The sequence below is a fragment of the Colletotrichum costaricense genome (assembly GCF_030867565.1).
Source record: "Colletotrichum costaricense strain IMI 309622 chromosome Unknown Scaffold_2.1, whole genome shotgun sequence".
Classification (NCBI taxonomy): domain Eukaryota; kingdom Fungi; phylum Ascomycota; class Sordariomycetes; order Glomerellales; family Glomerellaceae; genus Colletotrichum; species Colletotrichum costaricense.
Genome location: NW_026848231.1, coordinates 1,034,517 through 1,055,040, shown reverse-complemented (window position 1 = coordinate 1,055,040; position 20,524 = coordinate 1,034,517). Strand labels below are relative to the sequence as shown.

Genomic DNA, 20,524 nt, shown 5'->3' with positions numbered 1-20,524 from the left:
TTCCCCTAGATATGTGCATAGTTCGATATGCCGAAGCCAATCTTCAATTCATGGAATAGCTCGAGCAGCACATCAGGCCCCTGGATTCGCTAGCACTCGTTCCAAGTTGAGCCAGACGAACTCGCGAGAGCCTTTTAGATAGCATACTGATCTAGCCTTCCTCCATTCTATCAGCTTGAGTCTGAAGACTACCTACAGGGGAGGGAAAGGGGGGGGGGGGGGTGGTTTCAACATTGACCCGTACCTCTGTCGTATGAGCAAACTCTGTTAGGACTTTACCCTTATGTAAGCAGTATGCTTGTTGTCTGTACAAGTCCTCGAGTAGTAATTTTGCTCGAGGTATTTTTGTTTTCCTCTATTTTGCTCAAATATCTGTTCTCAATCTCTTTTACTCTGACGTTAAGAGTGTGCGTATATGTTCAGAGGAAGAGCATCTTGAAAAGAAAAACATAGAAGAGGAAGCCACAATGAAGTGAGGTCAATTGGTTCTAAACATGCAGGGCTGCAATGTACTCTTTCTGGTAGGTGCATATGACCCTTAGGAACACCATACACACACCCTGGATGGGATCTGTTGAAGTCCCTCTCCCCGCCCTCCCCCGTAGGTAGGGCCAGTGTCCTCTGTTGAAGTAACACGTAGGCTCAGCAGTCTCCACGCTCCATGTTTCTCAAGAAGTCCCTTGACCCCGATGGAACGGTCTTCAAGTCCTGTTCATGAATTTGTTCCACCTTCTGTTTGGCTTTTGGACTTTCCTTTGGGGAAGATTTGGCCAGTCTCCAGTACAAAATCGGATTGGAAATGATTCAGATTCCATCCATGCTTACCTACTGTATGTGAGATAGGACACGAAGAAATAAGTCAACTAGGTACTTCAACTTTCCAATTGCGGCAAGACAGTTGTGACCCATCAGCCCATTCCCCCTCACACAACAATCGCTTTGTCTAACAATATCAGAAGGCTGCAGCCAAGGCGTTGCTTTCCGTTGTTGCTGATCACACCAGGCAACCGTGGTGGAACCAACAGCTTACGGGGAGCAGCCGCCTTAGCTAACCCGCTTACTAAGGGAGGATACACGCAGGCAACAGCTCAACCCGGTTGATATGCAGCTGCCTGGTCGCCTTATTCAATGATGTGAGTCAAAAGAATCCCAGCAATTCTCTATTTGATTACACATTAGCCCTTGTTCAGAGTTGCTAGATGATCAGTATATCATCTCGTCATCAAGTTTCTCCTCATCTACATCAGTATCACCTTCTTAAATCTATCCTCGGCTCACTGCTTTCTCAGGTCAGGCAGGTTCTTCGGACTCATTCCGTCGCCAATAAGCGATGTCTTCCCAAAGCGAAGATGATGCTGTGATCATCGACCGCGACGATGTCAGCAACTACAATCCCGAACAAATTCTCCCCGAGACTCCTGAAGTTATCCAGAAACTCAGAGCCTGGCTGAAACCCACTTCATACGACTTCGAAAGCAGCGAGTACCGCAAGCACCTTGGTTCGCACATCCCAGGCACAGGAGATTGGCTGACGGCCAGCCATTCTTACAAGCAATGGCTACAAAGCGAAGATACCGGTCTGCTATGGGTCAAAGGTATCCCAGGGTCTGGAAAGTCGGTGTTGGCTTCGAAGATCATCAAGGAACTCTCGGATAACAACGATGGGAGCCCGGTACTGTATTTTTTCTTTCGACAAATCATTGACGCGAACCATGAACCGGCTGCACTTCTCAGGGATTGGCTTGACCAGGTATTGGCATACAGCCCACCACTCCAGAAGCGTTTGAAAGGGTATGTGGTGAAGGAGAAGTATAGCGACAAAACTCGATTACTCGCCACTATGTCGATGCAAGACCTGTGGGACGATCTTCGACTGGCGTTTTCGGGACTGCCTGGCAGAGTCTACTGCATTGCTGATGCTCTCGACGAAATGGATCGTGGCAACGATATCTTTCTACAGGCACTGGCCAAGCTTGGCAACTGGAATCCTTCGAAAGTGAAAGTCCTCGTCACAAGTCGTCCGGTTCCCGCCGTTGAGGGTCCTCTACGACATGTCAAATGCAATCAGATTCGTCTTCAAGAGAACGTAGTCGATGCCGATATTTCGACATTTGTGCGACAGGCGCTGAATGTTTCAGGTATCTCCGACCATGATCGACAACTCATCCAGGCGGCCATTCCAGGTCGGGCCAATGGCCTCTTCCTTTATGCCAAGTTGGTCATGGACTCTTTCCTCGAGGCAGGGGCCGATGTCAAGGCAGTTCTCGCCTCTTTGCCAGCCGACATGAACCAGATGTACACCGACTTACTCAACGAACACTCCCGCAGATCAAGAGTGCCCGACGCGATTCAACGTTTGATTCTGCAGTGGGTTACCCATGCGACCCGTCCTCTCAGGCTCCTCGAGATAGCTGAGATGATTGACGTCACATACAACGATGTGGCTCATGATTTGAGGGGCACCAAAGACCTTGTTAGGGCTGCGTGTGGCCCTCTCTTAGAAATCTTGCCGGACGAAACCGTCTGTGTGATCCACCATTCCTTTACAGAGTACCTCAAGGGTACGACCAGATCATCATATGATAACGGCTACCCGGTACTTCGCTGTGGAGACACGCATGCTTGCCTCGGCTCAGCATGTCTGGCGTATCTTCTCTCCGGGGTCTTCGGCGAAGGCAAAGAGGCACAAGACACTCCAATTGTCAAACTGAAGCTCAGGTATCCATTCTTAGCTTATGCGTTGGATAACTGGCATATCCATATTGCTAGATCAACGGCCACGGGCCATGATCAGACCGGAATCAATGTGGCACTGGACAAGCTAATGCGTGGCCCGGATTCTCAGGACATTTGGACTAAACTTCAGTGGTTCACAATCGGTAATGCAAAATCTGGCATAACGCCCCTCCACCTCGCCGCAATGCATGGGCTCACTGCATACGCAAAACATCTTCTTTTGTCTCCCGAGACTGAGATAGACGCGGTGGACGTTCACGGAATGACTCCCTTATGGTGGGCTGCTACGAATGGGATGGCCGGCGTTATTCAGGTCCTCATAGACGCTGGTGCAAATCCCGATCATGATGAGACTAGTAGTGGTCGCAAGCCGTTGCACGAGGCCGCTTCGAAAAACTATCCCGAGGTCGTCAAAGTCCTCCTTAGCGCTGGTGTGAATCCCTTGACTGAGAAGACAAGGGAAAACCCTGGGCGTCGGTGTGGAAACGCACCTCGATCGATCGGACATACACCCCTGATGGTGAGTGACCACGTCTTTGCTGACTACGTGCTTACATATCTGTTGATCGTTTCGCTGACCTTTTGATAATGCAGTATGCTTGCAGGAACGGACATCTGGAGGCCCTGAATGCATTTTTGCCTTTTCTCAAAGATGAAGAATCCCTCCATCGAGCTCTTGCCTGGTCTGCTGGATCGGACCGGCACGATTTAGTCCAACGGATCCTCCAACTTCCCGAGGTTGATATCAATCGCAAGGTCCATGGCGGAACCCCTCTGTTCATGGCAAGCCAGCGTGCTCAAATCAAGACCATCGAGCTCCTCCTCAATGAAGGAGCGGACCCAACAATCCGATGCGAGTTTTATGACGAATTTGCTGGGATGGGCCGCATGAGAATGTTCCTGTCTCGTGATGAAACCGATCGGAATCGAATTGTTGGAATCACACCTTTGTACGCCGCTCTCGAACAGTGTCGCAGAGGGTATTCTCTAGAGGCCGAGCCAGATAAGCTCAAGAGCCTGCTAGAGTTATTCATAGAGAAGGGGGCCGACATTAACGATCGATCTCCTTCTGGTGATTCTCTGCTGCACATAACAACCGGCAATCCCGTATGGGTGAGAATTCTGCTTGACGCAGGCGTCGATGTCAATGCCGTCAATAGCGATGGATGCACTGCCCTTCACGGGAAGGTGATGGCAGAGTCTCTGTCTCTTCTCGTAGAGACCGGTAAGGCCGATATCAATAGGAAGGCCACTTCTAATGGGAAAACGCCGCTTCTGATTTCGCTTGACGACTACCACACAGACACGACCCTCAAGCTCATCGAGTACGGCGCAGACTGCACCATCGTTGATAATACCGGCAATGGCCCTCTGCACATTGCCTTGCAATCCTACAGCGCAGAACCCGAAGTCATAGAAGCACTCTTACGCGCTGGCGCAGACCTGACTTTGAGAAACAAATCTGGACAAACGCCCTTGGACGCCATGTTCTCTCGGAACTCACGAGTGTTCGACTTGTTGGACGTGGTAATTCAAGCCGGCGTGGATATCAATACAAGAGACAAGAATGGCGCAACAATTCTCTTTCAGGCTGTCTCAGGGAAGGCCTCCAGCTCAGAGACTGAACTGCAAGACACAATCATGAAGCTACTAGACAGGGGTGCCTTATTGAAAACTCGAGACTTTGAGGGGAGGTCCCTTCTACACGAGGTAGTCAAGTCACAGAATGGGCCTCGGGCTTCTTTCAGTCGGCAGGAACCTGGTCCTTCCACCTTGGATTTCCTCGTGAGTCTAGGTCTGGACGTTCATGACACAGATTACCAAGGCAACAATTTGATTCACGAATTTTGCTGGCGAATCAATACCGAATTGAGATCCAAGGATATGCTCGATATGCTGAGGATGCTGCTCAACTTGGGCCTTGACGTTGATCAACCCAATAGTCGTGGTCGAACACCACTTCATCGACTATGTATTAAGGCCGAAAGTGGTAACATCGACAAGGACGAGACCTGCCTTTCACTGATTGTATCTCTTACGAAAGACATCAATGTTCGCGACAGGGATGGCATCGCCCCGTTGCATCTAGCCGTAACGGTGTCAGAGGATCTCACAAAGAAGCTGCTTGATGCCGGTGCGGACCCTACGATCGAGACATACGAAGGATTGACGCCGCTTCACCTTGCTGCTAGATGTCGGCAGGGCAATATTGTTGGTATGCTTCTTGACGCTCTTCACAATCGAGGTTCGGATAAACCACTTGACAGTCCGATGTGGCGAGGAGCCTGGCTGAGGGCGGCGAGTGCAAGCCCAATCCCTGGGGTCAACGCCACAGCCAACGGATACACAAACGGGTGCGACTGCACACCGCTCTACTACGCTGCTCTCTCAGGGAGACCAGAGATAGTGTCAATGTTGCTCGCCGCAGGAGCCAATGTCAAGGGGGTGAGTTTACGGCCCGCGATTACCGGATTCGAGGATGAGCTCGAACTATGGCGTAGGAAATTACCTCATGTCAAGGAGAATGGGGCGTGTGGGGGTCTTACGAAGGAAGATGCCACACGGCCGTATTCGAGTGATGGGCGCAGCGGCAGGGATAAACTCGACCCTCTCGAGGACACGGCAAGACTCGAAGAGATTATAGAGATGGTCTTGGAACATGGCGCTGATCTGACCCAGCAGAATCTCTGGGGCACGTCTGATACAGCATACGGTTCCCTAACCGACACAACCACTTCCGACTGTCGAGACTATGCGCTTAAGTGCCTATCAGGTGCAACCAAGAAGCACTCGTTGAAGAGCTCGCAGGCAGCAGCACATCTTGGCCAGAGATTACCTACCTTTGACGAGAAACTCATCCCCCACCGACGTGAAGCCACATACAAGGCACTCCGTGAGCCTGGAGTCATCATACCAGGCAAAGCAAACGAGACTTTGTTCATCACGCGACTTAGACGTCGCGAGTACGATGTCATGGAAGAGTTGTTCAACCTGGGCGTGGACTTTCTGGCCCCTCACCAGATCAGTGGGCTTACCAACTTGGGGATCCTCGTCAGAGGAGGTTTTACTTCTGTTGTCAATCGCATTGGCTTGCTCGTGTCGCAAGCACAGGTCGAAAAGGGCATTTGGTCCGCTCCGGTTGATGGAAAGCAACCTGGATTTGGCCACAACAAGGCATGGGCCCACGACGTGTCAAACTGCAGCGGCAAAGAATCTCGTCCAGCATTCCTGTTGCAGGCAGTCCATCAGGCGGTTCCTGTGTTCGGTATGGTATGTCTCCTCGTAGAGATCTTTGGCGTTGATTTCAATGAAGATGGTGTCCTTCACTCGCTTGCCAAAGGCTATCACTGGTGGCATGTCGCTCAAGCTTTACCGTACCTACTCAGTAAAGGTGCAAACCTCGAAACTAGAAACTCACGAGGGCAGACGCCACTTCATGCAGCCTTGGGCACGGAAGATGGCGTCGGATTGTTCCACGTGGACGCCGCTCATCAGTTGATCCTGAGTGGAGCAGATGTTAACGCTGTGGACAAGGCTGGACGAAGCTGTCTCTCTTATGCAGGGCACGATGTCGACCTAACTCGTTTTCTGGTCAAGCATGGCGCGATAGTTCACGCGGATGCGATCTTTGGTGCTATCAACAAGTTGCAACCAGGAGTGCTCGATGCTCTCTTGTCTGCCGGGGGTGATGCCAACATCCGGATCGAGAAGAACGACAAAGAACCATGGGAACCCGAAACCCGTCGGTGGGACCTGAGCAAGCTCCCAGACGCCGAGTGGTACCCCTTACATCGCGTTGCGGCGAAGTCTGGTAACACGACTTATGACCAGAAGCAGAGAACCAAGCTTCACTCCTCAGCTCTTAGCTTGATCGAAGTCCTCTTGTCCCACGGAGCCGACCCACTGTCCAATTTTTCAAGATGCTCTGGGAAAGACTGCTACCATCAAAAGATTTACTCCCGGCTGCAAGCTAAAGGTTTGTACATGTTTGACGAAGCGCCCGATAGTTATGACGCTGTGGGTGACCCAGAATACTCTTTCGAGCCGCACCTCCATGAGGACTGTGTCGTTCTACATCAGCTCTTAGCTGATGGGCACATCGTGCATCCTTTCTTGAAGCTGCCGGCGATCGACGCAAATCATCGTGACGGTAGTGGTCGAACTCTTCTCCATGCTGCTTGCTCCTCTAAACGGGGTCCCGATGTGCCTTTGGACTTACTACCAGGAGATCCATGGGACCCCCAGACAACGAAAGAGGTATCGGTCTTCGACCATCTCGTCTCCCTCGGCGCGGATGTGGAAGCGCGAGACACCCACGGGCAAAACATACTTCACCACATGCTGAGCCCTCCTTCAAAGCATATTTACGAGACACCAATCATCGAAAAGTCACTCACCTACACGATAGAGAAGCACCCATCGATTATCGATCAAAGAGACAATGAAGGGAAGACACCGCTGTACCTGGCCATCCACCGAGCTCTGTACGAAAAGAGGACGACAGCCGCGGACGCACTTCTCAGAGCCGGAGCGGACCCCCTCATCCCTGACAACGAAGGCAACACTGTTCTGCACGTTCTCTCTCGCATGCTTTGGGTCTCCTCTATGCGACCGCTGTTTAACGCGCTCGTCGAGCGCGGATGCGACGTCAACGCTCGCAATTTGAAGGGCGAGACGCCGCTATTCTGGTACTACGCGGGGTTCGAGAAAGAGCTGCACGAAGTCTACACGTTCAATCGTGACCCGCAATTGTACGACGAAGAGGGCGGGATCGGAGCGTTCGAGGCGGCGTGCGCGGACTTTGGGGCGGTAGATGACGATGGACGGAGCTTATTACACGTTGCGGCGGAGGGCCACGTTCTTCGATTCAAGACTCTGACGGCGAGGGGATTGGATCCTTTGTTGGAGGACAATAGCAGGAAGACGGCGGTCGATGTCGCGGCTGCGTGTGGGAACAAGGGGGTGTTGAAGCTGTTCAGGCGGGTCGATGCTGTGGATGATTCGGAGGAGGATGACGATGATGAGTCGCTTAATGTGAACGATGTTTTTTGGCCTCGTTGAACTACTTAGTCTGTCAGATGAAGTATTTCTTTGCAACTGGATAGTTTCCTCCCAGAAACCTTCACGGCTTCCGCGGTATACAGATTCCAGAGATGATTGAACGGAAGCAATTGTTCTCACTGGTGTAAAGTAAGATCTTGCAGGATACGTGCCCAGCCTGCCTACTGAGTCTATGAACCGCAATTTCCCCTCTATTTCATACCAAGGCCGAGTATAGCGCCGCCGGGTATCATTTTCGCCTACAACTAGGAGACGAGACCATTTTGAACATGCACAAAAGGCGCGTACAGCTGCCTTACGAGGAGCCTTGGCGTGTCGCGGAAGCAGGAGTCTATGAACATGGGTGAGATCTTGGCAGGCTCCGCGTTTTGCAGGCTGATTTCTCTCTCGCCGAAGTCACAGAGTCTCACCTTCGACCAAAATTCTGGCAGGACTCGGTTATCTTTTCTGCCCGTCAATCCGATCATGGCTCAGGAGAACACGCGTATTGGGAGGTTTTTCGATAAACTTAGCTTGGGTCCGGGGAGTGTCGGCGTGCTAGCACAAACTCAGCGCGGGGAGTATCGGACAATGCGTCGCGCTTGGTGGCTTGTTGTCTGTGTGAGCGTGAGACTGACTGCTCTCGGTTCCGGAATTTGCGCGGGCGGTCACCGCGTTGGATGCCGAAGCTAAGAGCCGCCGGATTGTTACCCATCCCGGTAGCTGAAGGGGGAGAAGTGGTCCAATGGGCGTTAGTAGTTGGCTTGCCGTTATGGGGTTGGACAGGGGTGAGGCTGGGGATGGACTTTTGGGGGAGCGGAGATCCTTGTTAATAGGGGCTGTGGGTGACTTGAGATGAGGACTGCTGCGAGAAGGGAGTCAAGTGACTAGTAGATTTGAGAGAAAAGGTATTCCGTCTGTGGGGGTTGGAGATAATGTGGGAATGGTTTCTCGGCGGCTTCGAGCTGGGACAGATTGAACCGTATGTTCGATATGATACCAGACTGCGTTTTCTGCGTTGAGGGACGAACCCGCCGGTATGGAATTCTCCCCGGTCAACCACCCCGGCTAAGTTAAAAAACCCAGCAAGTACTCTGAAGGACCCGGTATCTTGCATTGGCAAAATGGCAATAATGATCGATTGGTACTATGAGGTATACGTATCTCATCTTACGCCTGACTTTCCACTCTTGTCTACAGACCAATATGAACCTAGACTTTTGCATGCGGCAGCGCCCAGTCTCCACCTTCTAACTCTTGTGCGTGACCTCCACATGAGAAGCCTCCGCCTCCTTAAGCGCGCTCGAGGCATTGCCAGTGCCCACCTCAGCAGACTCGCCATCAAAGATGTAAGCCATGTTCTCTAGCGTCCGGCCCCTCGTCTCGGGGTAGTAGAACCAGACGCTGATGAGCATGATGACGAGAACGGCGAGGAAGACAAAGTAGTACTTCCATTCAATGGCCTCGAGAGCAACAGGGTTGACGAAAGTATTGAAAAAGACGCAGCCGATGCTCACCATGAGAGCTACCGTAAGGCCCTTGGCGCGCAGGCGGTAGGGCCAGATCTCGACAGGGTAGGATACCATGAGCGGGGTCAGGGCGATGTCGTAGCCGAGGTAGAAGCTGTGAGAATGTTTAGTTGGTTGTGTCTCCTTTCTCGTCCTTGGGACTAGTGATCACTGGGGATGGAGGGATCTTACATGAAGAGGAAGGGGATTACTGCTGTGCCGGTTGGGGCGTTGCCGGTGTTGGCGAAGCTGCCGGAGAGGCCGGTGACAATGGAGAAGGAGATCAACATGATGGTTCCCTATCTTCCTGTCAGTGGTTATTGCTGGATCTTGGTATGTGTCTTGACTGACCGAAGCAAGGAACAGTCCTCGCCGGCCAGCTCTGTCAACCATGATGGCAGCAGTGGAGGCGCATATCAGATTCCAGATTTGGATGCAAGCTGAAATGAGCGTTTGGTCGTCGACAGAGGTAATGCCGACAGAGGACTAGAATGCCATATGTCAGAGCTTGGTTCCACTTTGCAAGGGGTCAAGTATTGTGGATGGTTTCACTTACAAGCACCATGGCTAGATAGTAGCTGACGACGCCAACACCGCACTAGATTCAAATAAGTATACCATCCTGATAGGTGATTTCAAATTACTGACCCATTGTGCAAATACGCCCAAGCTGACGGAAATGAAGAGTCGGTGTCGGTTTCCGGGAGTGGCCCAGAGATCGGACCACTTTGTCTCCGAATGAGCTTCCTTCTCCGCTCGGATAGTGTCTTCGATTTCCATCATCTCAAAGTTGACGAGAGGTGAGTGGGTGTCGCCACCGGCGTGGTTTCGAGCAATAATTGCCCTCGCTTCGTCGGTTCGGTCTACTGAGACAAGCCACCTAGGAGACTCCCCGATGAAGAGCAGACCGGGGATCGAGAGCACGGGCAGGGTCACTTGCAACAGCGAGGGCAGTCTCCACGCCCAGTGGTCGAGATTTCTCGTGCCGTACGTCGCCCAGGCGGCCACCACCGCACCAAAGTACCAGCCACAGTTGTACAAAGCAGAAACCATCCCGCGGTGCGTCGGATAGGCGTTTTCCGTGATTAACAGAGGCGCCGAGAGGAAGAATCCAGAAGCACAGCCGATGAGGAAGCGAGCGCAGACGAAGGCGGTGTCGTTTGGTGCTGCAGTCTGCAGGATGGATCCGGTGCCCAGACAGACCCACGAGATGTAGATGCCCATCTTGCGGCCGTACTTATTGCAGACCCACGCGGCGGCGGGGTAAACGAGGACGTTGCCGAGGGAGTAGGCGGCGTTGACGAAGCCTAGCCAGGCGCCTGTAGGTTGCTTCATGAAGGCATGCCACTGGGGTAGCGCAAGGAGGCCGTTCATCATGGAGCCATCGTACCCGTTCGCGGAGGCACACATGATGAGGGAGGCGATGCAGAGGTTAAGGCGGAGGATGTGAGTCTGCTTGTACCAGGGGCCAATGTCAGGTAGGACGGCCGCCAGTTCGGCGCCGACGGCTTTGGCGTTTGCTTCTTTTGCGTGGCCCATTATTGAAGAAATGACGTTTGATAGAAAGGTAGAGATAGTGATGTCTCAAGCAGAAGTTCTACCAGATGGACGGGACATGTCGTTGCTATATATCGTTTGTCTGGGATCCATAGCGTGCCCCATGGGGTTGCCTTTCTTCCTTGGCGTTCAAAGTAACAGATATTGCTCGGCTCGGTCTTTGACGGCCGGGGAATGGTAGCATCCGCGTGAACTTCGGGAGGAATCAACATGGCTCAATGGCTAATGCAAGCCTGCTAGGTCGTCCGATGTTACTGATGTACCAATGCCCACGTTACTTGCGGAGAGAAAACCCCGCATAGCTCCCTGTTACTTCAAGCGCGGTAGTGGGCCAATGACGCTGATAATCAGGCCCCAGACACGACTTGTCAAGACTCAAGCGGTTGCGAGAAACTCCGCTTCTCTCACACCACGCTGCCCTTGCCCCCCCCCCCCCCAAAGTTTCCAGTTTTGATATGTGTGGATTCGTGGGGGATATAACGCGGGTTGTCACACCGGGTCTCTTTCACGCTAACGGGGTTCTTGACCTTTGTCAAAATGGGGCCAGTGCTACTGGCGGCAGGCAGTCGGGAACGCGGGCATTAGGAGGGGGTTGAGAGGAGGGCGGCGGCTCGCCCTTCCCATTCCACCTTTCCGAACAAATGACTCGTAAGTCTCGGTGAGGCTATGCGGCTTTGCGTAGGTGTGCGGACTGACGGACCGTTTCTCCCTCGCGTTGTAACTGGACATACAAGCTCATCAATGTCTTGGTAAATATGTGGCAAGTTAATAAGTAAGTTTCCATTACGGTCATCAGCTTTACTACAAGTTGTTCTCCAACTACAAGAGTTTTGAGTCTATCTCTCCCAATCCTTGCAGCTTTGTTTTCAAGTGCGACACATGAGCAATCATCTAATCTAAGAATCTGGTGTCAAGGCATGCAGAAGATGTAAAGGGATTGCGAGATTTTGAGCGGATTGATCAGGAGAGGGTTGACCATTGAGTTGCGGTCAACCGAGGTATTGAGTTGTCTCACGAATGATTATAGGTAACATGAACATGTTACCCACCCCCGGACGCACAAGTCTTCAAGTAGTTCCGCAATGAACACTGCCAAACTTGAACCATGCAATTTGATGCTGCAGTAATCCGCTGTTTCTCGAGACCAGTGTAGAAGATGGGCAGCTGAAGGTCCAGAACGGTGATTGATGAGCCCACATTCCGAATAATGCCCGAGCACATGCGACCTTCAATTCGGACTTTTCGGCAGCGTTTGTTCCTTCTTCATATTTGATGCAATACGGATGCGCTCTCTCTTCACTTTAGCAATATTTCATCATTGAGCCTTCTGGGAACGCTACAGGTACACTCCCTGGACTACTATCGTATTGCGTTAGACGAAAGTCGGAAATAATGTTACTGATCTGAGGTCATGATGGAGACAACTGAGATGCTCAGACTTTCATCATCTTGCATGGCCATATTGGCTTACATCCTTGAGATTTCCGTAGCTGGGTATTTACCTGTGTATGAGAATGAGAAGGATAAAGACATAGTGCACCGATCGCTACAGCGGTCACCACAACAGCGAAATCAATCATGTGAAAGGATGCAGGGGCTATTAGAGCGGAATGATAGCACCATTTCTTGTAAATTCAACAACACTCAAAAAGATAACATTCGCAGCATTCGTGGTAGCATTTAGGGAGAGCGGCGGCAGTCTTGTGGGGTAACTGATCACGCGTAGACATGAGACTTGATCAATGTCTTCAACTACCATCTTGAGATAGGCCTTTAGACTTGCCATGGGGTCATGGTCGGTTCCTTTTCACGATTGATCTTAGGCGTGATTATGAGTTCTGAGTTCATCGCAGGATGCGATCGTCTAAACATGATCCGACTTTACTCTACCTGGACTATTTGCGCAGGAGCACTGCCAAGGCTCAGACCACCAAAAAGGTAGCCAACATGTCATCATAATCATAAAAGGCTGTATTTTCTAATCAGTTTTGTATCGATCACAGTTATTTTTACTCTATTGATAGAAAATGGAAGAAATTATCAGCACACAAGCCTCACTTTTGATTGGTATCCCGACAGCGAAATGGGACCGTGAGAGGCTAGAAATGTTCACCATAGGCTCTGAATCTATCATTTAAACCAGTCTAAAAGTTAAGCACTTGTCTCAACGTGCTTACTTATCATTTTTGAGCAAAACGCCAGCCGGCAGTCGTGCTAGTCGCCACTTTCGTAAACTCGGTCGGCCAGGTTTTTCATAATTAAGAATCAAACTAGACTTAGTATGTCTAAACACTTAAGATCGAGATCTCAGAACACCCTGGAACTTTGCATACATCGACGTAAAGAAGGCAGACATTAGACCTGGCTCAAAAGTACTTCAGTAAAGTCCCTTTTTTCCGCGGAATTTCACCAGTTGCCAAGGAGCAGACTTGTGGTATCTTACGAAGAGAAGTTATTGCTTTCGAAATACCACACATTTTGAGGTCCATCACTCTTCTCAAATTTACGTTTTCTCAAAGTCAACAAGGGGCATTGCATACTAACTCTCAACACTTGGGGACAACGTAAGATAGTATGATTATTCGAATTAGTTATTCGACACTTCGAGCTCGAGACCGAGAATATGTGAGTGGCAACGGCAATGCGGTCGAGTATATTGCTAATATTGCCGAGGCCATATGTTGATACCAACAACGTTTACGGGGCGGGTAGTACCGGCATCGTACGACACCTTTTCGTGGAATCTGCACTCACGTTCGACAGCTTGATCAAGAGTACACATAATGAGTCAGTTTATCCAGGATTGCGAAAGCTGAGTATGAGGAACGTTGGTAAATTTGGCTGTTGGCATATGACATGTCGCCATCCGCTTCAAGGCTCAACATCGAGCTGGAGGGGTCACGGAGCGGATGTCCATTTCTTGAGCCCGGTGTGGATGACTGAAAAAGCTCAAGTTTCGAAATTCGGTTTACGTATGGTCTATAGATCAACGTAAATTTGAGGTGCAACTCCGGTAAAGCTGGCTGGGTGTGCCTGCTGCTATTTTAGACGGTCACCCTACGTTGGCGAGCCCTTCATGGCAGCACGCTGATCGTTGAGGTCTCCTTGTCTCGTAGATCAAAGGCGCCAAATCAGTGCGTCGAAATATGGTAGACTGCTCTGATCTCAACGCAAAGCATCAGATTGGACTCATTATTCACCAACATTTCACGACTATCGCATCGTGCATTGGTGTCCGAATGCCGCGGTTGATTCTACGTAGTGAATACCTTGGAATTTCGATATTGAGACGTCTGAACTAAGTTAAATGTGGCACAGATGCTACCCCGGACTTACAGATACTGTCGAGTCAAGAAGGCGAATGTGGGAATTCACCGACTACATCTAAAGTTGGAGTATCAGTCCCATTGACAGTTTCAACATGGGTGGGTCATCACCGAGATCGAAGATCTGCCAACTTAGCTCCCAGTTTCAGCATTTTGCCCCATGAGTTTAAACAAAACCCTCTACGCGACCGGCGGAAACAGGTGCCTCACAAGTACAATTCCTTAGGGTGACCAGAGCCTGCCGAAGCTTCCATTCTTGAACCAAACCGACAACGAAGCAGCCTAGTCGCGACCTCGAGCATGGGTCGACGAATCAGAATAATTCTATCTGCAATGCTCATCACCTTGGTCACTGGGCAAATTGAGGAAACTTGCTTTTCGGGGAGGCTATCAGCTGTCATCCGGGGACGGTCCAAGTACTAGAAGAATGGCGCCTGGCCCTTGTGTGTGAACCGAATCCTTGGGAAATGCCCTTTCCGACGACCTGAAGTTCAAAGCCTACCAATCCGATCAGGTCTGAGTCGAATTGTATGACTCCAACTGACCAGCTAACTCGATTCAGTCCAAACCTCGTCTGATAGTCGCACCCGGAAGCCCGACGGGTTCCGGTTTTTCTTGTCAGATTTAGCCCCATTAAGTGCTGTTCTACTCCTCTTGGCTTGCACCAACCGCACTACAGAATGCCGCCGTCCCGGCAGATCTGCACTACTGCATGAATTTTACCCAATTTGATGATTGGTGGCTCTGAGACACCCCCGCATCACACGTGTAAGTCGACTCGCATTGTTGATGTCAAAAGAAGACGGTTTTGGGGCGTCACCCGAGGACCAGGGTCAAAGAAACGAGAAGATGGGCTAAATCAAATGCATTGTCTGGGGTAATGTGGAAACTCCTTTCCAAAGTCGCACCGCATGATGCCTAGGGGATAATAAAACAAAGGCCATCCGGTCCCGTCATCTTCGCTTTCGAGACATTCATTTTCCCACCCTTCTTACTCTTCACCTGCGAGCCAGGGAAAAATACACCATGTACTTTTTACCAGTGTTTGTGGTAATCACTGCCTACATGCTCGCAGTTCGGGTCCTGCGATACCGTCGCCGAGATGGGTTCCAGCAGAGGTTTTCCCAGTACAAGACAAGAGAAGAAATGGCTTCATTGCCGTTGTCAGACGCAGCTTCGATAATGCGTGAGCTCTCGGAAAGGGAATTCCCCGTAACATTTTATACATCCGTGTCTTTCGCACTCTTTAAGGTCAGTCAAGAAGCGAGAAGCAGTGCCGAAATAGGCCCTCAAGCTAAGCCGTCCGCAGACGTATGGAATTCCGACGATCTCCAAGCTCTTGGTAGCCACCAGCCAACTTTCAGGCGATCGCACAGCATCAAAGCGTCGGACAGACACCGGCGTGTTGATGTACGAAATCATATACAACACACCGGACTCTCGACGCAACATAGATGCCATCTCTCGCGTCAACTTCCTCCATAGCCGCTGGAGAGAGGCCGGCAAGATATCGAACGATGATATGCTCTACACTCTCAGCCTCTTTGTCCTCGAACCTATGCGCTGGACCGCACTGTACGAATGGAGGGACTTGACCATGTTCGAGAAGAATGCCTTGGCTATCTTTTGGAAAGACTTAGGCAACGAGATGGGCATCTCCTACGAGTGCTTAGTTCCTCACATGAGCCAAAAAGATGATGCCTTAGCCTGGTTGGAAGCGCTGCAGAAGTGGTGCTTAGACTACCAAGAGCACAATATGGTCCACGCCATCTCAAATGAAAAGCTGGCACACGCGAACATCACTCTTCTTCTGATGGATTTCCCTAAGTTTACGCATAACTTCGTGTTCAGGCAATTGCGTTGCCTGATGGAACCTGTACTCCGACGAGCCATGGGGTGAGAAGCCCGACCAACTGATGTTTTAGACGCACAGAATCAATAGCTGACCCATTATGGCTTTAGGTACAAGGACCCCAGCAAGTTGGACCTCTTCATTTTCGAGAACCTGGTCGCTTTCCGACGCAATGTCCTCAAGTACTTCTGTCTGCCTCGACCAAAATGGTGGACCAACCCAATGATTCAAGACGTGGACAAGAAGACTGGCCGAATGTACTTACCAAACTACCTCGCACACCCATACTACGTCAAGCCGAGCTTCTGGTGGCGATGGAGTCCTTCGGCTCTCTATACCAGACTGATTGGCGGACACTTACCTGGCGATGAAGGCTCAAAGTATCACCCGGATGGATACACCATCCCGGAAGTTGGCCCTGACGCACAGAGATGCAAAGGCAAGGAGTACATGGAACGTACGAGAGAGAGAATTAGTCAAGCTAGGGGTTGCCCCATGGCTTTCCAGGCTTGACTTGGAGCGAAAGGTTTGCTTCATAAGACAGTGAGCGCGGTATGAATCTCGAGTCATGTTTTTTTCTTGTTGCTGCCACCCAACCTTCTACACGTTGATGTCACCAAAACCAAGCAACATTTTCCACAAACAGCGATTACCAGGAAAGGCTTCGAAATTGTATGCAATTAGTGATAGCCTCTTAGCAGCATAATGAACACATGAATGACCATGCAATTCCAACAATTAGTAGTTGTATTAGTAATTCAGCTCAAAAGCAATCCCACGTGAGAAAAGCCATGGCGCAGGACACCTTGTCATGTCTTGGAGCCTGTTATGCGATGAGGCATACGAACCAGTACGGTCTTCGCCACGTTCGAGTCTTGGTTCTCTCAGTCTCTTTCAGATCCACGCCTTGATGTTTATATCAGTCCATCAACAACCTGAGGTGTTGCACTCAGGTACTTTACTAACTACCTCAGGTAGAACGACCAAGATAAGCTTCCGAAGCTTACCTACCTTACCTATCAAAGTCCATGTTCTCTTTGCGCTTACGTCTTCTCGCACACCATAGTCTGTAGATTGCGCTCTATCAATTTCTACGAGATTCCAAGTTTGAAGTTCTCGTACTCATCGTATCTGCTATTTGCCCCGTCATGAGACGTAGTAGTCCCATTTCAGGGCCGACCAACCCGCTGTTCGTTGTCGTCGCCGACCAAACTAAGACTGCTTCTCAACCACCCAAACAGCGAGCAACGATCCATGGTGGCGTGGTAGCCTCCGCTCCTCACGAACAATAGCGGCGGACATAGCTCAGTTGGGAGAGCGTCAGACTGAAGCGGACTTCGTGCCCGAGAAACTTCATTCAATCAATCTGAAGGTCGTGTGTTCAATCCACACTGGCCGCATGTTCATCTTTTGCCGTTCTCCTCCGTCTATCTGCGGATGCCTACGTCAACAAATATTTTGTGCTCCGTTTGTGAAATGCTGTTAGATAGAAGAAGTGAGAGATTAAGCAAATTCAAGTTGACAACAACAGCGTTAGAATTCTAGTCATGATCTTAGTGGAGTGTTGTTCTATTAAGTTGGGTATGTGGAGCAGTGAACGAACCCCTGATGCCCACCGACTGAGTAGTAATTATCAACACATTTAATAAACTCTCAAGAAATTCTTTGCCAATTGTGAGAGACACTTCCAGAAGGGGGTTCCTGAAAAGTTGCTGGTAGTAACTGAAAACATAGATACATAGAAAACCATCAGCCGTTTGGTTGGCCGTCATCAATGAGCCAAGTACCATGTTCATTCACATTCGCAGCACTAGATATCCCGACTGCTGGACTTGGACACTCCGCACCAAGAAGTTTTACACAAACGCACGAAGAGAAATCTTTTTCGCCTGGATTCGGGCCTTAGAGTCGCCCGCGACCATGTAAAACAACATCGCCGCAAGAGAATGTTACTATTCGCATGGGTCCCACGTGAACTCTAAAACCAATGAACAATGATTTAGGGGTCAAAACCTGGCCAGGTAAAAGCCACAGCAACGGTAAAGTCGTATCAATGGTCCGGAACAACTTAGCCGATATGACGAATAGTTCGACAGTGCACTGTTACTCCGGTTCCTTTCTAGTCAAGGTTATTGGTGTTCTCATTATCACGTCCACTCCCTATCCGTATGGAGGAGTTGGAAGAAGCGGTGGCCCAGGTAATGTTGTCCAAATACCAACCAAGGGTCCAGTCCCCGTACTGCAGGCCTAGGAGACAAAGCGGATCGATGCCTGGATATCTGGCACATCCGCCAGAGTGGGCATTGGATACCGAATGGCCGGGACAACTCTGCGAGTGCATTAGCATGGCTTTAGCGTGTGATAAGAACCACCGATTCCATTCTGGATTGCAAGCAATCTTCTTGAAACTTTCTGTCATTGGCAGTCGGATATGGTCCACAACCGCAGCGTAGCTTGTTGTTCTGTGGTGATGCGCATCGGAATTGAGTCGGGATGTAAGACGGTGCCCGACTTGCGACCACACTGTATGCATTTTCATGGATTATCTCCACGAAGCTACCCTTATCTAGGCCAGGGTGCGCATCAAACGGGTGCTACACTTAACTGTTCAAGGGCTAGCATCATGATAAAGACATGGGGAAAAGTTGATAAATTCAGATAAGGTAGTCCTCCGGATTGCCGATGATGGAGCATTTAATAGGACCCACGAAGCCGACTTTCCGCATCTGTGGTCCCAAGAGCGTCTGCATCAAATCACGAAAACTCGACTATCAAGATGACTACCCGCGAAGTCGATGCTGGCCACGCTTTACCTTCCGGGGTGAACGACGATAAAATCAGACCGCCTTCGGTCCACAACGAGATATCCTCACTCAAAGAACAGGCTTTGACGACGCACGAAGTCTTCAGGGATACGGAAGATGGCGTCCAGTTTCGCACAGTCACTTGGCAGAGTGCCACGATTATGTTCCTCAAGATCCAGTTCGCCATGAGCATCTTGAGCGTCCCCGGAGCCTTCGCCACCCTTGGGGCCGTAGGCGGTGCGCTTTCTCTTGTTGGGTGGCACGTTCTCAATACTTGTCAGTCTTTTCGCACTCGAAGACAGCGACAACAATACTGATGAGATATCTAGACACTGCAGTCATCCTTGGCGAGTTCCGTAATCGTCATCCCGAATGCCATAGTGAGTCGGGTCTTGCCTGCACCCCAACATGAAGACATACTGATGGCTGCAATTAGCTTTGGCTGACATGTGCGGTCGCCTCTGGGGTCGCGTCGGAAAGGAACTTGTCGGGTTGCAGATCCTCATTGCCCAAGTCCTCATTTCTGCAGCGGGTATTGTCTCTATCTCGACCGCGTTCAATGCTCTCTCCAATCACGGAGCATGCACCGTCATCTTCACCTTGGTTGGTGCGATCCTCATCACCATGTTCTCCGCAGTGCGCACATTCAGCCGCCTGGGTTGGCTCACCTGGTTCGGATTCGCCACCTTCTTCATCGCCGTCTTTATCTTCGTTGTTGCTGTCACCCAACAAGATCGACCTGCTGTCGCCCCTCCCGGTGACTTCGACCTCGGCTGGACGGCGATTGCCCACCCAACGTTTGTTGCTGGTATCACCGCCAGCGCAAACATCTTTATCAGCAACAGTGGCTCCTCCATGTATCTCCCAATCATCTCGGAGATGCGTCGGCCGGATCAGTACAGAAAGGCTGCTTTGGTGACCGGTGTTCTCGTTTTGGCGATGTATCTTTCATTTTCACTGGTTATTTACCGGTGGTGTGGTGTTTGGCTCGCGACTCCTGCTTTTGGAAGCGCTGGTCCTTTGTTCAAGAAGATATCGTATGGTGTTGCGCTTCCTGGTCTGATTATCGGTGTCGGTATTTACCAACATGTGGCGGCGAAATACCTCTTTGTGCGCATCCTGAGAGATTCGCAACATCTACAGGCAAACACCGTCATTCACTGGACAACCTGGATTGGCAGCAACATGACGCTCGGTATCCTGGCTTTCATCGTGGCAGAAGCCGTCCCCATCCTCAACTATCTTCTCGGACTCGCGGGCGCTCTTTGCTTTGCTCCCTTCAGTCTCATCTTCCCAGCACTGTTGTGGATGCAGGACTTTTCATCGTACAGAAAGGGAGGTGCATCAAAGAAAGCAATGTACGGGTTTCACGTTTTCGTCGTCCTTGTGGGCCTGTTCATGGTAGTCGCCGGAACGTAAGTATATCATATTCCTTTCCCGAAGAACGAAAACTGAGTAGGCAACAGATACAGTGTAGCCGTGTCCATCAAGGACGCGTATGCATCGGGGTTGATTTCGAAAGTTTTCAACTGCGCCGACAACTCCGGCACAATCTCCTGATTCGAACACCTTGCGAACCAGGTACGCGGGAAAGGATCTCAACTGTCTCGCAAAATTTCGTGTCTAGAGTAAGTTTAGCGACGGCTGTCATTACCGCAGTGAGTTAGAGTCAATATGAGAAATGTTTGCTTTTCTGGCAGA

General features: G+C 50.6%; 5 protein-coding genes across 5 annotated transcripts; 3 read left to right on the top strand and 2 right to left on the bottom strand.

The window, feature by feature from the left end:
• Positions 1-1,330: 1,330 nt before the first annotated feature.
• CCOS01_01969 (uncharacterized protein) lies at positions 1,331-7,797 on the top strand (the record flags this gene model as incomplete). The annotated part of the gene is made up of 2 exons (XM_060450161.1): positions 1,331-3,256; positions 3,331-7,797. The coding sequence occupies 2 exons, from the start codon at positions 1,331-1,333 to the stop codon at positions 7,795-7,797; spliced, it is 6,393 nt and encodes a 2,130-aa protein (XP_060318811.1).
• A 1,229-nt stretch (positions 7,798-9,026) lies between these two features.
• Positions 9,027-10,823, bottom strand: CCOS01_01968 (low-affinity glucose transporter HXT1; the record flags this gene model as incomplete). The annotated part of the gene is made up of 5 exons (XM_060450160.1): positions 9,027-9,399; positions 9,477-9,583; positions 9,636-9,770; positions 9,841-9,882; positions 9,933-10,823. 5 exons carry the CDS (start codon positions 10,821-10,823, stop codon positions 9,027-9,029), a joined length of 1,548 nt encoding a protein of 515 aa, XP_060318810.1.
• A 4,370-nt stretch (positions 10,824-15,193) lies between these two features.
• Positions 15,194-16,532, top strand: CCOS01_01967 (uncharacterized protein; the record flags this gene model as incomplete). The annotated part of the gene is made up of 3 exons (XM_060450159.1): positions 15,194-15,418; positions 15,477-16,063; positions 16,130-16,532. 3 exons carry the CDS (start codon positions 15,194-15,196, stop codon positions 16,530-16,532), a joined length of 1,215 nt encoding a protein of 404 aa, XP_060318809.1.
• Positions 16,533-18,138: 1,606 nt separating this feature from the next.
• Positions 18,139-18,552, bottom strand: CCOS01_01966 (uncharacterized protein; the record flags this gene model as incomplete). Its single annotated transcript, XM_060450158.1, has 1 exon — positions 18,139-18,552. One exon carries the CDS (start codon positions 18,550-18,552, stop codon positions 18,139-18,141), a length of 414 nt encoding a protein of 137 aa, XP_060318808.1.
• A 243-nt stretch (positions 18,553-18,795) lies between these two features.
• Positions 18,796-20,383, top strand: CCOS01_01965 (uncharacterized protein; the record flags this gene model as incomplete). Its single annotated transcript, XM_060450157.1, has 4 exons — positions 18,796-19,099; positions 19,153-19,203; positions 19,260-20,238; positions 20,290-20,383. 4 exons carry the CDS (start codon positions 18,796-18,798, stop codon positions 20,381-20,383), a joined length of 1,428 nt encoding a protein of 475 aa, XP_060318807.1.
• Positions 20,384-20,524: the final 141 nt, after the last annotated feature.